The sequence below is a fragment of the Odocoileus virginianus genome, chromosome 17, assembly GCF_023699985.2.
Source record: "Odocoileus virginianus isolate 20LAN1187 ecotype Illinois chromosome 17, Ovbor_1.2, whole genome shotgun sequence".
NCBI lineage: Eukaryota > Metazoa > Chordata > Mammalia > Artiodactyla > Cervidae > Odocoileus > Odocoileus virginianus.
Window position 1 is genome coordinate 42,509,069 of NC_069690.1, and position 18,039 is coordinate 42,527,107.

Sequence of the window (18,039 nt, forward strand, 5' to 3'; positions counted from 1 at the left end):
ACATTCAAAAATGGTTAGAACAGTATATTTTTTTATGTATATATTTACTACTCCCTTCAAGGTCACAGCCTTGTCATGGCAAAGGGGCTTGCATAACTCAGTGAAGCTATGAGCCATGTCATATGGGGCCACCCAAGACAGATGGGTCATAGTGAAGCATTCTGACAAAATGTGGTCCACTGGAGAAGGAAATATCAACCCACTCCAGTATTCTTGCCTGGAGAACTCCCATGAACAGTATGAAAAGGCAAAAAGATATGACACTGGAAGATGAGCCCTCCAGGTCAGAAGGAGTCCAGTAGGCTACTGGGGAAGAGTGGAGGGCAATTACCAATAGCTCCAGAAAGAATGAAGTGGCTGGGACATCGTGGAAATGATGCTCACTTGTGGATGTGTCTGGTGGTGAAAGTTCAATGCTGTAAAGAACAATATTGCACAGGAACCTGGAATGTTAGGTCCATGAATCAAGGTAAATTGGATGTGGTCAAGCAGGAGATGGCAAGATTGAACATCAACAGCTTAGCAATCAGGGAACTAAAATGGACAGGAATAAGTAAATTTAATTCAGATGACCATTATACCTACTACGTAGGCAAGAATCCCTTAGATGAAATGGAGTAGCCCTCATAGTCAAGAAGAGTCCGAAATACAGCACACTTGGGTGCAAGCTCAAAAACAAGAGAATGATCTCAGTTCATTTCCAAGGCAAATCATTCAACATCACAGCAATCCAAGTCTATGCCCCAACTACTGATGCCAAATAAGTTGAAGCTGACTGGTTCTAGTATGACCTACCACAGCTTTTAGAACCACTCTGACAGCAGAAAAGTGGAAGCAGTGACAGATTTTATTTTTGGGGGCTCCAAAATCACTGCAGATGGCAATTGCAGCCATGAAATTAAGACACTTGCTTCTTGGAAGGAAAGCTATGACAAACCTAGACAGCATATTAAAAAGCAGAAATATCACTTTGCTGATAAAGATTCATATAGTCAAAGCTATGGTTTTTCCAGTAGTTGTGTACAAATGTTAGAGTTGGACCATGAAGAAGGCCGAGCACCAAAGAACTGATGCTTTCAAACTGGTACTGCAGAAGACTTGAGAGTCCCTCGGATTAAAAGGAGATCAAACCAGTCAATCCTAAAGGAAATCAACCCTGAATATCCATTAGAAGGATTGATGCTGAGGCTCCAATACTTTGGTCACCTGATACTAAGAGCCACCTCACTGGAAAAGACCCTAATGCTAGGAACGGCTGAAGGCAACAGAAGAAGGGGGCAGCAGAGGATGAGAGGTTAGACAGCACCAGCAACTCAGTGGACACGAACCTGAGCGAATTCAGGGAGCACTGGAGGACAGAGGAGCCTGGCGTGCTGCAGCAGTCCCCGGGGTTGCAAAGAGGCGGACACGACTTAGCAACTCAACAGAAAGAACTCATTTACTACAGTTTTAAAGAGAGTGAAGTCCAGTGAAGGAAACCACGAAGCCCAGGACCTGCCCAATGAGGTGATTCTGGGAAATTCACCTTCTACCTTAAACAAGGAGCACAGGGCTATCCTTTGAGGATAAGAGCCACCTAAAAATAAACCAGCCCTCAACAAAACTCAATGGATAGAAGCATGAAGATTAGACAAATTTAAAGAGAAAATAAATAAGGGGAAGGTATAAGAAGAAATAAAAAAGTAGATGGAAATGTCAGAACAAACCTACTCAGTATTTAGCCCTGGGAAATAAAAGACCAGCAATACAGAAGACAGGGTAAAAGGCAGAAAAAATGAAGTAAGAAAGTCTAATGTATGTTTAAACAAGTGCAAGAAGAAGACAGAGAGTAAGGCAGAGGCAATATATGCAAAGACAATGGCTGAGAATTCTAAAACTGAGGAAAACCAGCAACCCACAGATTTAAGACATTCAATAAATTCCAAGCAGAATAAATCAAAATAATTCAACCACTCACAGAAATATGCATACAGATGTTTATAGCAGCTTTATTTGTAACGCTAAAACTTGGAAGCAACCAAGACACCCTTTAGTAGGTGAATCGACAAGTAAGATGTGGCAGAGGGACTTCCCTCCTTGTCCAGTGGTTAAGAATCTATCCTGCAATGCAGGCATGCAGATCTGATCCCTGGTTAGTGCCTCAAAGCAACGAGCCTGAGCGCCACATCTACCGAGTCCGTGCGCTGCAATGAAAGATCCACATGACACAAGGACAATCCTGCATGCCAAAATTAAGACTTGACACAGACATACAAGGAAATAAGTCTTTAAACTAGGGGCATGCTACAGTCTACGGGGTTGCAAAAAGTTGGATACAACTTAGCGACTGAACAACAACAACAGCCAGACAGTGAAATACTATTCCCGGCTTTAAAAAAAGAAGAGAGCGAGCTTACACACCTTGAAAAGACACAGAGAAAACTCAAATGAATACTACTCAATACGCCAGCAAATTTGGAAAACTCAGCAGAGGCCACAGGACTGGAAAAGGTCAGTTTTCATTCCAATCCCAAAGAAAGGCAATGCCAAAGAATGCTCAAACTACCACCCAATTGCACTCATCTCACATGCTAGTAAAGTAATGCTCAAAATTCTCCAAGCCAGGCTTCAGTAATACATGAACCGTCAACTTCCAGATGTTCAAACTGGTTTTAGAAAAGGCAGAGCAACCAGAGATCAAATTGCCAACATCTGTTGGATCATCGAAAAAGCAAGAGAGTTCCAGAAAAACATCTATTTCTCTTTATTGACTATGCCAAAGCCTTTGACTGTATGGACCACTGCAAACTGTGGAAAATTCTGAAAGAGCTGGGAATACCATACCACCTGACCTGCCTCTTGAGAAATCTGTGTGCAGGTCAGGAAGCAACAGTTAGAACTGGACATGGAACAACAGTCTGGTTCCAAATAGGAAAAGGAATATGTCAAGGCTGTATATTGTCACCTTGATTATTTAACTTATACGCAGAGTACATCATGAGAAACGCTGGGCTGGAAGAAGCACAAGCTGGAATCAAGATTGCTGGGAGAAATATCAATAGCCTCAGATATGCAGATGACACCACCCTTATGGCAGAAAGTGAAGAAGAACTAAAGAGCCTCTTGATGAAAGTGAAAGAGGAGAGTGAAAAAGTTGGCATAAAGCTCAACATTCAGAAAACTAAGATCATGGCATCCGGTCCCATCACTTCATGGCAAATAGATGGGGAAACAGTGGAAACAGTGCCAGACTTTATTTTGGGGGGCTCCAAAATCACTGCAGATGGTGATTGCAGCCATGGAATTAAAAGACACTTACTTCTTGGAAGGAAAGTTATGAGCAACCTAGACAGCATATTAAAAAGCAGAGACATTACTCTGTCAACAAAGGTCTGTCTAGTCAAGGCTATGGTTTTTCCAGTGGTCATGTATGGATGTGAGAGTTGGACTGTGAAGAAAGCTGAGTGCTGAAGAATCGATGCTTTTGAACTGTGGTGTTAGAGAAGACTCTTGAGAGTCCCTTGGATTGCAAGGAGATCCAACCAGTCCATCCTAAAGGAGATCAGTTCTGGGTGTTCATTGGAAGGACTGATGTTGAAGCTGAAACTCCAATACTTTGGCCACCTCATGCGAAGAGTTGACTCACTGTAAAAGTCCCTGATGCTGGGAGGGGTTGGGGGCAGGAGGAGAAAGGGACAACTGAGGATGAGATGGTTGGATGGCATCACTGACTTGATGGACATGAGTTTGAGTAAACTCCAGGAGTTTGTGATGGACAGGGAGGCCTGGCGTGCTGCAATTCATGGGGTTGCAAAGAGTCGGACACGACTGAGCAACTGAACTGAACTGAAGTGAAAGAAGCCAATCTGAAAAGGCTATATATTGTATCATTCCAACTATTTCCAACTATATAACATTACAGGAAAGAGAAAACTATGGGGACAGTAAAAAGATCAGTAGTGGGCTAGGGGAGGAGGCAGGGATGAACAGTTGTAGCACAGAGGATTTTATGCCAGCAAAACTTTGTATGATGCTATAATAAATACATATCATTATATACTTGACCAAATCCATAGAATATACACCACCAAGAATGAACCCTAACGTATGCTATGGGCTTTGAATGGTAACGTGTCAATGCAGGTTCATCACCTGTCAAAATGTGAAGAGGCAGGAGTATCTGGGAAGTCTCTATACCTTCCACTCCATTTTGTTGTGAGCCTAAAACTGCTCTAAAAACTAAAATCTACTGATTTTATGTGTATGTTCCGGTTCCTCCAAAATATTCAGGTGTAAATAATCCAAACTAGACCTACCTCTCATCTCTACATTGTAGTGCAGAAAATCAAAGACAGAGAAAATCTCAAAAACAGGCAAAGAAAAGATAGACTAAGTGCAACAGAATGGCAATGATAATAAAAGTAAAATGAGATCAAGGAAATCAGTGGACAACAGTGAACAATGTACTAAAAGAACATAGTAAGCCAACCTAGAATCCTAAACCTAGCAAAATACCTCCATTCAAGAATAAAACCCAAAACAGACATTTTAAACCAGACACAATGGGAAGACAATTACTGGTAGACCCACACTAGAGAAATTCCAAAGAATGTATCTCAGCAAAAGTATTCCAGATGGAAGGTCAAAGATGTGAAAAGGAACAGAGAGAGTGGTAAATACAACATAGGTAAACATGTAGGTGAGGCTAAATGAACATAACTATAAAACAGATTCAATAAAAATCTGTGTGTTCTTAAAAACATATACAAATGGTTAACACATGACTCTTTCATTTATCAAAACCCACAGAACTATACAACACAGAGTAAATCCTAATGTTAAACTAAGGACTTTCCTTAATAACAAAGGTATCAATACTCATTGATCAACTGTAACAAGTCTACCACATTAATGTGACATGTTAATAATGGGGAAACTGGAAAGATGGAATAGTAGTATATGACAACTCTGTACTAACTGCTCAATTTTCTGTAAAATAAAGTCTACTAATTAAATATATATACACATACAATTAAGTATAAAACAGCAGCATGTAAAGTGGGAGAGGAATAATGAAGTTAAAGTTTCAAGGCCCTTATATTGACAAAAAGGAGGGCAGAGGTATTGATTAACATCAATCCTTGATATAAAGGATCCATACTGTAATTTCTGTGGTAACTAATAAAAGAGTACATAACTTTCAAACTAGAAGAAAGGAAAAATGGAATGTTAAAAAACAAATAGCTGGCAAAACTTTGAAGGTGGGGGAAATAGAATGAGAATTTTATCTTTCATTGTAGATAATAAATGAAAAAAATTTCAACAGAAAGTAGAAGAATCATAAGAGAGATTTTGAAAGAAACCTAAGAAAAATTTAAGCCCAAATACTTCCCCAGTGGCTCAGCAATAAAGAATCTGCCTGCAATGTAGGAGACTTGCAGGAGATACAAGTTCGATCCCTGAGTCAAGAAGATACCCTGCAGTAGGAAATAGCAACTCACTCCAGTATTCTTGCATGGAAAATCCCACAGACACAGGAGCCTTGTGGGTTACATACAGTCCATGAGGTCGCAAAAAGTTGGACATGACTGAGTGACTAAACAACAATACAAATATGTTATTACATTAAATGCAATTTCAGCCAAGAGTTTGGAAACTATATTAAAACAAGAAACATGCCTATTTGGATGACAACTATTTTTAATTCAACTCTTTCCCAATTCAACAAAGATTTATTCAGTATATACAACGTGCTGAGCATTTGAACAGTCAGAAATAAAGGCAACATCCATGTTCTCAAGGAGACTAACAAGGAGAACAAATGTGTTATAATAAAGACAGGTCATCAGGTGCTAATAAGATTACACAACTAGATTGGTGAGACTACCCAGAAAAGCAATACAGAGGGATATCCGAGTTACGCTTTGAAGAGTAAACTGGAGGCCCGTGCGACAAACGGAAAGGAGCAGTAAAGGAGACAGCACTCCAGGTCGGGAGACCAGTCACGGTCTGGGCCAGCAGCGCCCAGCAGTGGGGCAGCAGACAGCAATCCGTGCAGCGAGAAGTCAGGAGTTTTCACTCCATCCAGCAGACCATGTGACGCCTTTAAAGTAAGGGAGTAAAACAATACTACTGGTATTTTTAGAAACATAACTGGTAGCAGTTTACAAAAAGATGAATGAGGTGGGAGATACTAACTGTTACAGTTATGGAGGAAGGTCTGGATTAAGGCAGTAGCAGTGGAGCAGACAAATGCTAGAGAAAGAAGAGAAATGAGCTGATACTTGACTACGTGTAAAAATAAGAGTAGAATTAAAAAAAATTTAAAGTACAGATGGTCCCTGCCTTACAATCATTCCATTTAATGATTTTTCAACTTTATGATGGTGCAAAAATGATACACATGCAGTGGGAACTATACTTCCAATCTTGAATGCTGATCTTTTCCTGGGCGAGTCACATGGGACACAATCCTCTCTCACGCTGCCCAGTGGTGACGGCAGCACAGCTGCCAGTCAGCCATGCCATCATGAGGGTAAGAGAACCAACACATTTTCAACCGTTCTGTACCCAATCATTCTGCTTTTCACTTCTGGAACAAAATTCAATAAATGAGATATTCAACACTTTATTATAAACCAGGCTCTGTGTTAGATGAGTTTGCCCAACGATAGGTTAACCTAAGTGTTCTGAGCATGTTTAAGGTAGGCTAGGCTAAACTATGATAGGTTAGGTATGTTAAATGTATTTTCAACTTCTGATATTTTCAACTTACAATGGGTTTATCAGGACATAAGTTGAGGAAGATTTATAAATGAAAAGAAGAGAACATAAAGGCAAACATAATAATAAATTTAAGAATAGTTACTCTTAAAACTGGTATAAATGTAGACTATTTTTCAGCATTTATGCTTACTGACCATCTAACTATGTACTAAATGTAAACACCTAAACATATTTTTAAAAATTTCCTGCACTGGCATGTGAAATAGCTAACACTAGGTATCCATAACTGATACCTTCTAATTGATACAATTTACTACATGACAGGAGAAAGGTATCAGCTGGTTCAAGATCTTTTCGGAAGTCAGATGTGATCATTTAAAATGATCATGTAAAAAAAATAAAATAAAATGATCATGTATCACTCACAAATTTATAAAAGATAGGAAATTAGTTTCTTATTGTGCCAAAAGAGGGAGTCCCACTTTTCATGGTTCTCATTTCGCTCTTCTTTTCAACACCATCAACACACTTTTTTTTTTCCAGCACACTTTTTATTCAGTACAACTGAAACCAAGAATATTAATCAAAAAAGTAAGTTATAGTGAGGAATCTTAAAAAAAAAAATGTTTTCTTTGAACTTAAAGTATAGAAACTCTTATTCTATTGCCAATATTTTGATATAGGCCTACTGAGTTACAGATCTACTGACTGTAGTTTCACACTGTCTTACACAAACCACACCCATAATGCATCATCTACTATTTCCAGTTTTGATTTCTTTAAAAGTGAAGCAAGAACTTTTAAGATACTTGCCAAGTATCTAAGTGAAGAATTCTTCTAGGTTAAAAAAAAATCTTTTAATAAATTTTTATAGTTATCTTCTTATTGCCTCATTTTATATTCAGTGTTTCCAAGGTAGATAACTTAGTTTTCACAGAATTACCAATTGTTTCATTTTATGTCAATGGTTATCACAGTTTTGTATTGAGCCATATAATTATAACACAAGAGCAAGTTGTCATAAAGTGGTCCTTGGTAAGTCTATAAATCAACTGGTGGGAGCAATGCAGTGGGCATCAGTTAGCATGTCTTATAAAAAGAGAAGGAATGTTTATTAAGACTAGTATCCTTGTTATGAAAGATCTAAATTCACTTGTTGCTTTTTTACACACTTGGGACAGTATCTGGCACACAGAAAATACTATGGAAGTATTTGTTACTATATTAGCATTAAAATTCAACTAGGTACAGATAAATAGTACATGTAAGGGTAGAATTCCACCTACTTTACAGTCTCCAGAATCACAGAGATGAGACTACCTGTATCTAAGTAGTCAAAAGGGGAGAGAGTAGGGAATATAAACTGCACTAAGTTCTCATTGAAAACATACAAATACAAGGTACAGTCAGTTTCACATTACTGGAAGTGGATTATCTAGTACTTAAAGGAAGAGATCTTAAAAAAAAAACAAAAAAGAAGCAGTGCTCACATGCCAAGTCAGTAAGACATGAAGAAGTAGGTTCATAACCCAATTAACTTATCATCTCAAAAATGCTAAGAGAACGGTTACAGGTCGTCCTAAAAAATGGCAGCTAGAGTAGAGGAGGAAAGTCAATTACAGCTTCACAGTGCACGTCGGGTTCGTTCCCTCTATTACCCACTCACTGATGACAGAAAACATCAGTCTCTTAAACAAAACCACATGGCACATCCCAAAGTACATAACAAATGTTCTGGTTTACCAGTTATTATAAATTAAATATTAAATATAAAATTAATGTGCATAAATGCAATGTGAAAGAAAAATTTTAATTTGCAAATAACCTAAATATAAGCAAAGAGCAACTTAAATACTGCAAGCAATAAATGTGGCAGCATGGCCATTTTCTTCTAGCTTAAGTTTTGTATATCTCATTTGCAGGTGCAAAACACTCAAGGCAACATGACAGAAGATCTACAATCACCAGGAATTTCAAAGACTGCAGCTACTTAAAACATCCTGTCCACTAGCAAAGAATCCACAGTGGCACCAACTTTCTTCCTTCTATGGACATCAAAAAGTACTGAAAATGTTATGAATAGTTAGGAGAAACTCAAGAGACAGCCACGCGGCTGCACCAGCCCCGCTAGGTGGCACTGTCACAGGAGAGCCACTCTGCTCTCCCACTTCCAAGGGCTGAAAGCACTCATGATCTCTGCAAAACTGAAAGCTGTCATCAACACGGCGACATCCTCACTGAGAAATGATGACCCATAATGAGGAGTTTCAGGCTAGAAGGAAGCGTCTATCCAAAAGCACCTTTTTTCCCAGTACCATGGCCCCCTCCCCGTTCCCATTTCAAATAAGCGGTCTGAGAGAAACAATGGCTTGCAGGCATAAGAAGTCCTACAAAATGGAGATTTTCTTTCTTCTCTTCCTAACTACACAAAACTACAGGATAATTACTTGTTTCCCCCTCCCCCACCCCCAAGTTTCTTTGCTATGGGTAAAAACTCTCCTAGTGGTCCAAGAATAACATATTTATTATCATCAATATACTTATCATGACTGGAAACTTCAAAACAACATACAATTAATGATACAAAAACATTTGGATAAAAATGAACTTCTTTCTATATATTAAAGCAGAACTCCTATTAAACAGATTAAGTTTTTTTGACACCTCAGTTACATGATTTTAGCTGGGCCTGGGCAGCAGAATTCACAGTGTTACTCATTCCCATAACTTATGCTCTACCCCAGTAAAGTATACTTGGATACAGCTACCAGGAACCTAAAAACAGAAGGAAAGAAAAGCATTCTAACAAAGCCCAATTAGTTGAAACCATATACAATTTGAATACAAACTTACTCTTACACAGTAGGTGAGCATTTGAACAGACAGATTTGGATACAGGACATTTACTGAATTACCAGCAAAAGTCATTATTAGGCAATCAACTGAATCGGAGATCAATTTAACACTCAAATATACTATTCAAGTACAGCTGAAGCTACTTCACCTAGATCAGAGAATTCAGACATGTAACTAACACGTAACAACAGTCAGGAGCACAGTTGCGCTAAAGTGCCACAAAAGTTAGTTACTTAAATTAAAGAGGCCAAGAAACCAAGAATTACAAAATGTGTAACGAATCCTGTGTTCCTATAGTACCTCACCACAGGTCTAATACAGCTCCCATCCCAGTTATCCTCTATCTATACCACGTCTCCTCTACACAGAAAAGGGCTTGGAAGCACTGTACTAAGGTGTCATCCCTAACATCCTGCACAACACCTAGTATGCAGCAGGTATTTGATATCTGTTGAACAAAGACTATCAAGTTATTTCAGCCCACCAAAATTACAACACTCATCAAAGCAGTTTTTCTAACTAAACTTTGACAAACACCTTCTCCTTTAAGAAGCTACTGACCAAAGCATGAGACTAAGATCCAAGTTGTCATGAGAAGTAATATTTCTTGGAAAGTACAGGAAGAAATCAAAGACCAAAAATTCTCTAGTCTCAGGTCCAAGTAAATAACATCTTGGATTGGTGAAGATTTTAAATAAAACATCACAAATATATCTTACATATTGTACTAAAATCATAAGTAGGTTTTATACTTTGTTCTAAAGCCCTCCGATCAGAGTAGAGGGGTGAGGCAGCAGTTTCATAAAGATGCACAGGAAGCCATAACACTGCCCATGAATGGGGCCTGATCTCATGCTACTGGAACAAAAATAGTGAACAAGAAGGGAAAATAGGAGGAAAGGAAAAGGAGTCTGGGGTACAGTCATTAGGAACTTGCTGAACTGCAGATCTAGAGAGGTGACACAGCAGGGGCACGTTTTTCAAAACTCTACACATAACCATACAAAAAGCTCAGCGTAATGAAGCTATGCCAATACCTTTTCATTAGCAGTTTTTGTCAGAGTGACTGAGGAGTTTTGACAAAATGTGGCATAGAATCGAGACATCCTGTTAGTATCCTTGCAATAGACCCATGGGAAACCTCTCCCACATTAGAGGGTAAAAAGAAGTATATATTTCCATACAGAGTACCTTCAAGCATACTGTTAAATGAGTGCAACAACTGATGGGATTTAAAAGTTCACTGGAACTGTGAGCCAGATCTTCTTCCTTCAATGTATCTGTATGATCCATCCAGTTTGCTCTTTGTTTTTAAATGTGTTTAAAGTTGGCTATGAGCAGTGTTCATTATCATCATTTTACTCACCTTACTAACACCAACTCCAGTAAACCTGGCCTCTAATAATTCCTGCCGTCGGGGGTCCAGGCTATGCAATTCTTCCATCATTTCTACTGAAAAAGAAAAAGTAGGTTGTGAGATCGTAAAACCTAAAACATGAAGAACCAATTCTTGGATACGACAAAATGCATAGTAACTATTTCACAGAATATTCACATACAGATAAACCTCAAATAAATATAGCATATAAGTAATAAACCACAAGGCGCTCTATCAAATAGTAATACATTTAAAGCTACAAAGTGGCTCAAAAGTCTTCTTCTGAGGGTCACTTATTCTTAACTAGTTCTGATTTGACTTTAACAGCCAACAAAACCCTCAAACCTTTCATATAATCTCTGTAAAAGCTGAGCAAAGCCTAGCTTACAAAAAAAGAAAATTTCTTCTATCAACCTTTGGATTTAGGTAAATACTGAAGGGTATTTCCCTTCCCAAACACACAGGAACTAGTTCTTAAACTAAAAATATGAATCATTAATAATAACTTCAAAATAATACAGCATGAATCAGAAGCTACTAATAACTTAAAATAACACTATTATATTATGCCTCCTTTCTCTGAGGAGCATGAAAAAAGGAATTAATTACTTCATTTTAATAGAAAACCCATGGTAAAACCATCAACCTGCATCCACTCAGGAAATTAGTATGGCTCCATAACCACCCCTTTATAAAATCTTTCTCTGCCACTCCCTGGAGCAGTAGGTTGCTCTAGACATCTGCTTTTAGCACTCCTTCCAAGCAGGGAGGGGCAAGAGGACACCATTTTTAAACTCCTTCCACGACCAATTAATGCACAGGCTACTCTCAGCAAATACCTCCATCGTTTGCAAGAAACCAACTCTTGCAGAACGCATTGGAAACCGCCCAAATATTAAAAGTAGAAATACACCATTACCTACAACCCCTTTGAATATATTACTAAATAGCTATTGGAATGATTGGCATGATTTAAAAGTTCACTGAAAACATGAATTAAACATGCCCCTCTGCAATCTAACAACTCCACAATTTTCAGTAACAACCCCTACAAAGCCTCCAGTTTCATTTCCCTTCCTGGATTGAGAGCCTGGGGCAAAGAGGAATGAAAGGGTGGCAAATTAAAGTTTCACCCACACAGACAAGTGCAGGTTAGAGAGGGAATTAGGAAATTCTCAGGAGGGTAGAAAGGCATCTTAGAAAAGAAAAGAGAAAAAGAAAAAAGAGAGATTGAGAGAGTGTTTCTCTAAGTGGCCTTCCTCCAGTCTCGCCCTGCCCTAATCGAGGCCGGAATGGCAGAGGTCGCAGCCTCCCTTCAAGCCCCAGGGTCTCTCGGCACGTTTCCTAAACCTCCATCCCCAGGCCTGGCCCGGAAAATGACGCCCCAGCGGTTATTCCATTTAATGTCAACTCATGTTAAGGAAAGATCCACTCAGTCTCATTCCAGCGGGGCCTTGGACTGGGATCCTCCCTGTAGCTCACAGCCGGAAAGCAGGACCGATGGGGCCTGGTCCCGACGCCCCTCGTCTCCCGCCGGCTCCAAACTTTCCCCAACTCCAGGCCCACCTGTCACGGAGGGAGGGCGGGCCAGCTCTCGGGGGCGCCCAGGAGGCTGCCGGGGCCTCCAACTGCCCGGGTGCCCCCCTCTCCCCGCCGGCCCCAAGCCCCACTCCCAGGCCGGGGCCGCCTGGGCCTCTCCCATCTTCGACCCGGCCCCTCGGCGACCCGCAACCCTCGGGAAGCCCCTCCCGCCTCAGCGCCGGGGAGCTGCGGCCCGGCGCCGGCCCTCGGGTGGGCCCGGGCCGCAGCCTCCTCAGCCGAGGGGGTCGCCCGGACGGTTAATACCTCAGGCCCGGCGCCCTCCCCCGCCCGGGGCTCAGCCTCTCACCTGCCGCCGCCGCTGCCGCTGCCGCCGCCGCTCCACGCTCCTCCCGGGAGGGGCCCCGACCCGACCCGGCTGCGGACCGCTCTGCTCTCCCCCTGGGCAGGCCCGGGGCGGAGCCGGGGCCTCTCCTGAGCGCCGCAACCCCCCGCCCCGGCAGCCGCCGCCGGCGCCGGGCACCACGAGAGGGCGGGCGGGGGAGGGGGGCCTCGGAGGCCGCAGATCCCCGGGCTCGCGTACAGAGCCAGGCGCCTGACGCGGGCCCGGGCCCGGGCGGCCGCGGGGGGCGCGGGACCGGTCTCCTGGCGCCGGACAAAGGCCAAGGGAGGCGCAGAAAGGCCCAGGCCCGGCCAGGAGGTGGGGGCCCGCTCGGCTAGGGGCCACTCGGGTGCGGCGCGGAAGGCGGGGGGGTCGGAACCGCTGGAGCCCAGGACCCGCCTCCGGCCCCTTAATCCGGATCGGTTCGGTCCGGATTAGTAGTGATCGGTGTAAACACACTAGTGAAACCGCGTGTTTCCTCGCGAGATTTGCACGGTTGGGAGGCAGGGGGGGGTTCCTGGGGGGGTGGGGGAAGTGCCGACAGTGGGGGAGGAGGGGGAGGGGACGAGGAAGGTGGGGGGGTCCCCACTGCCCCGGCGCCCCGCCTCCTCCAATCAGCGGCCGGCCTGCCGGGCAGGGGTTAACCAGGGGACCCCGCGCCGGCGAAGGAGGCCGCCGCCTCGCCGGGCGGCTGAGGGCGGGCTGACGGGCGGCGCCGACGGACGCACCGCGACGCGAGGGGAGGTCTGACCCGGCTGGGTTGGAGTCCCGGAGCCCCCGCAGCCGTCTTCGTAAAATCGGCCCCCGCCCCGCGGGACCGGCCCCAGCCGAGCGGTTGGGCTGGCGCCCTGGGTCGCGGACCGATGCTGGAGGAGCCTCGCTGCCTGGGCCGGGCGCTTCCCGGATCCGCCTCGCCGGACCCCGCGCCCGCCTAATCCCCGATCTCCACGAGTTTGGGTGAGGAGTGGGGTTGCTCTGCCCAGGATGGATTTTAGAGGAAGAAAGCCGAGAGCCGACAAACCCCGCCCGAACTTCCCCGGAGACGCCCAGTTAGTGAGTTGGCTGTGTCCCCTCGTGTTGGCTAGCTCCCACGCCCCGCCACGCTCCGAACCCACCGTCCCGCTCCCCAAATCCACGTTTGCGCCGTGGCAAGCGGACGGAGCTTCACCTCCACGTACCTGGTTGGCAGGGCGTCTTTAGGGTCAAGAGGTGCTCTGGGATCAAGGCTGAGCCCCCACCCCCACCACAGTGCTGCCCTTCGGAAGGGGCGGGGGGCGCTGCCCCAAAGGGACTGTCTGGTGAGCCCTGGGGGAGGTTTCATTTCAACCTTTGATTAAAAACAAGGCTCTCCTGGGTACTTAGGGGGCTCTAAGAATAAGTGCTAGAACGGGGAAAACAGGCCTGCCCCTCAGTGTCCACCAAGGAACGGGAGACGGGCAAGGGTGCAGTAGCTCTTTTAGCTAGGCGGCTTCCTACACAGAAGGCTCCCATTCTGATCGCCCAGCACCACAGAAAAAATCACGTTCTCCACCGACATCTGAGCCAGGACACTGACTTCTACACAGATACCCAACTTTTTATTTTCCTCTGATGCTTCCTTGATCAGATGTCTGAAGATGTGTGACAACGAGTGGCTTGGAGAAAATGAGCATGAGACTTGAACTTTTCCAGGGGGTAGGCAAGTACTTCAGGCGATGGTTCTGCCTTTCTTTCTTCCTTACTCTTAGTTCTTCCTGTATTCATGGAACATAGACCTGCTGAAAGGGCAAAGGATGGCAGTTTACTTATTGTTTGTTGTCCAGCCGTCCAAACTCTTGGGCTCATTCAAGCACTGTAGAAAAAAATCCATTCAGCCAAGAGTCACCTTGCTTCAAATCCCAGCCAGGTTGGGCCTTGCACATACATATTTCGATAGATAACAGTGTTTGAAGGGGAGGGGGAGAGCAAGTTCCAGGCAGAGGGTAGGAAAAAGGGCAAGGTAAAGGACTATCAAGGAAGCAGGAGAACCAAGAGCATGTTCCTCTACAAGTCAAAAAAGAAAAGCACATGAGACAAGTTCTGTCCTTACAGTGAATGATCAAAAAAGGAACTCCTTAAAATGACACTGTAACATCTCAAAAGAAAAGAGTTTAAGAGAAAGAACACTGGACAGAGTTGGAGCTGAGCTCTGGCCAGCTCCTCCACAGACAAACTGCTTGGGCCCGTCACCTAACCTTTCAAGTTTCGCCAACCTCATCTGTGAAGGGGTTTGGACCAGAGGATTTCCAGAGTCCTTTCCAGGTCTAAAGGGCTATGATTCCATTTTTTGAGGTAACTATGAAAAAATAAAAATAAAACTAGTCATTGAAATTCAGAAAAAGATGAGATTTTGTTTCACTTTGCCTAGTGTGTTTTTCCCTGCATGTCAGAAAACTGACACTATCATAGGTCTATTCACAGCCCACTCCACATCTAACACTCATCCCAAGAGGAATTGCTCATAGGAATTTCTTGAATTTGCTTACCACAAAAATGGTATGCTTCTGTTTGTTGTTCAGTTGCCCAGTCCTGTCCAACTCTTTGTGACCCCATGGACTATAGCATGCCAAGTCTGTCATTCACCATCTCCATTAGGTTTGCCCACATTCATGTCCAGTGCATCAGTGATGCCATCCAGCCATCTCATCCTCTGATACCCTCTTATATGCTTCTGTTTATAAGCATATAAACTACTAGGCTTCCCTAGTAGCTCAGATGGTAAAACATCTGCCTGCAATGTGGGAGACCTGAGTTCAATCCCTCGGTCGGGAAGATCCCCTGGAGAAGGAAATGGCAACCCACTTCAGTATCCTTGCCTGGAAAATTCCATGGACAGAGGAGCCTGGCGGGCTACAGTCCCTGGGGTGACAAAGAGTTGGACAAGACTGAACAAGTAACACACATAAGCATATAAGTGAAAATATCAAATACTAACGATCAGAAAAAAGAAACAATAGATGGATGATTTTGTTGTTGTCCAATGGGTCTCACGATATAATTTAACCTTGGGTTCATAACCCACTTGTTTAAAGTGTGTTGGCTCACAGAGCAACTTTGTGAAACTCAGCTTGTCAAAGGCTGGCAAATGGTGACACTCCCCATGCAAAAGCCCAATTGCTATCAGAAGGCTCAAACATGGGTTCATCTAGATGTTCCCATTGATCCTGCCTTCAGGGTAGCATGTGACAAGTCCTCCGGGTCCATGTTCGTAGTCACAGAAGGGACAAGGGAGTTGGCGTTCCCCAAGCTGTGCTCTGCAGGTCTCAACAGGTTAAATGCTTTACTGGGAGCGGATGTACATTGGTCCTCAGGACTCTAGGTTAAAGTTAAGTGGAATCCTTTATTTCAGTACTTCTTAGAACCTAAAATGTACAATATACACAAGATAATCTCCAGGAGTGGGACTGGGATATCCACTGGTTTCTAATTTAATTTTTTGAACCACCACCCTGGTATTTTTTTGGTTGGTTGGTGGTTTCTGATACTCATGGGAGATACTTTGAGAAAGACACTGGAGAAAACTAGTTTTAGCCCTTCTTTGCCCTTTCACTGGTACCATACTAATCAATGTCTACAATCTTCTTAAATGCTTCAAAATACCCACCATCTTCAGCGAAAAGATTATGGTATGTTTTACCAAGCAGGGGACCTTCACGTGCACCTTTTCTGAAAAGAGACTGCAATATGATGGCTAAGAGGACAAACTCTTGGTCCAGGACCCTGGTTTTCATCTCGGCCCTGCCTCTTACCAGCTGTGTTGCCTTAGGCAAGATATTTAACTTCTCTAAGCCTCAGTTTCTTTACCCATCAAATGGTGTTAAAACTTCACAAGCCCTGGAGGAGGAAATGGCAACTGACTCCAGTATTCTTGCCTGGAAAATTCCATGGCCAGTAGAGCCTGATGGATCGATCATAGTCTATGTGGTCTTTACAAAGAGTTGGACACAGCTGAGCATGCACACAATTATTGAAAAATACAACTATTTGGTTCTAACTGAATCGACTCCATAGAGGAAGGGAGAGAAAATTGGAGAAAAAAAAACACCTCACAGGGCTGTTGGAGGACAAAATTAGATGATGTGTATGCCTGACAGAATAATCCCTCAATAAACGGTCCTCAAACCTCATGTTTCTCTCAAGGATACCTACCTTTGTCATTAGATTGTTTTGGCAGCACACAGTGTAACTTCAGAAATCAGGCTGCCAATGTACTGAGTTGTTTGTGGGGCTATTTTCTTCATAGCAGAAAAAGGACTTGATAACAGGAAAAACGTCTCTTTAAAGAAAGAAATACATTTGTTGGGGGGAGGGGGAGGGCCCAGTAGACAAAAATATAAAAGTCACCTGGTCTGTTTACGTTCTTCCCCTACCCTTGAGGGTTTCTAATGGTGTGAAGAAATAAGGGATTTTGTGAAGGCGGTATTTCCACCAGAAATTCTGGTGGGCAGGGCCATGTAGAACGTCTGGGTAGTGGTGGTCGCACAGAACTAGGTTCGAACCCCATCTCTTAACCTCTCAGCTTCATCTGAAAACTGTGGCCTGCACATCTAATCCCATAGTGGCTTTAATGAAAGTTGAAATAGTGGGACTAGCCTGGTGGTCCAGTGACTGAGACTGTACTACCAATACATACCAATGCAGGGGGCCCAGGTTTGACCCCTGGTCAGGGAACTAGATCCCACATGCCACAACTAAGAGTTCACATGCCACAACTGAGATCCAGCGCAGCCAAATAAATAAGAAAAATATTTTTAAAAAATAAAGTTGAAATAGTGATGGGAAATGCCTTCTAACTGCACCTGACATGCAGTAGACATTTGGTCAGTGCTATTTCCTCCAGACTCCCCATTTCTAACAAAATGGAAAAGCATCTGGCGGCCAGGCAAGTGCTCTATGGATGAAAGAAATTCACGTCTCATGTCTCAGCCTTCACAGGACTCTCTGCCAGTCTCTCCCCTATCTCTGGTTTCCATACCCTCCTCCTGCCCAACTTGCTTCAGAAGCTCTTCCTGGGCAAGTCTCCTTGACACAGTTTATTTATCAAGTCATGCTGTCTTCCCCACAGCCCAGTGATGCTGGAACAATGTTCTTATTCTCCTAGAGAGCACCTCCCTTCTCTAATTTCCTCCTTCAACTCCCTCCGCAAATATTACTTTTTTAA

The 18,039-nt window shown here is 43.5% G+C and overlaps 1 protein-coding gene and 1 long non-coding RNA gene across 5 annotated transcripts in view; one reads left to right on the forward strand and one right to left on the reverse strand.

Annotated features, from left to right (window-relative positions):
- TLK2 (tousled like kinase 2) overlaps window positions 1-12,910 on the reverse strand; it is a 118,630-nt gene extending 105,720 nt beyond the window's left edge. For 2 of the 4 annotated variants that reach the window (XM_070479565.1, XM_020892751.2), the window contains exon 1: window positions 10,928-11,013. In XM_070479565.1, coding sequence (XP_070335666.1) covers window positions 10,928-11,008 — 81 coding nt within the window. In that variant the 5' untranslated portion in view covers window positions 11,009-11,013. Of the gene's footprint in view, window positions 1-10,927; window positions 11,014-12,827 lie in introns of those variants that run through there. The other 2 variants (XM_020892750.2, XM_020892748.2) reach the window with 2 other exon arrangements.
- A 539-nt stretch (window positions 12,911-13,449) lies between these two features.
- Window positions 13,450-15,832, forward strand: LOC139039136 (uncharacterized). The gene is made up of 2 exons (XR_011492351.1): window positions 13,450-13,913; window positions 14,467-15,832. It is a non-coding gene; the product is annotated as an uncharacterized lncRNA (long non-coding RNA).
- Window positions 15,833-18,039: the final 2,207 nt, after the last annotated feature.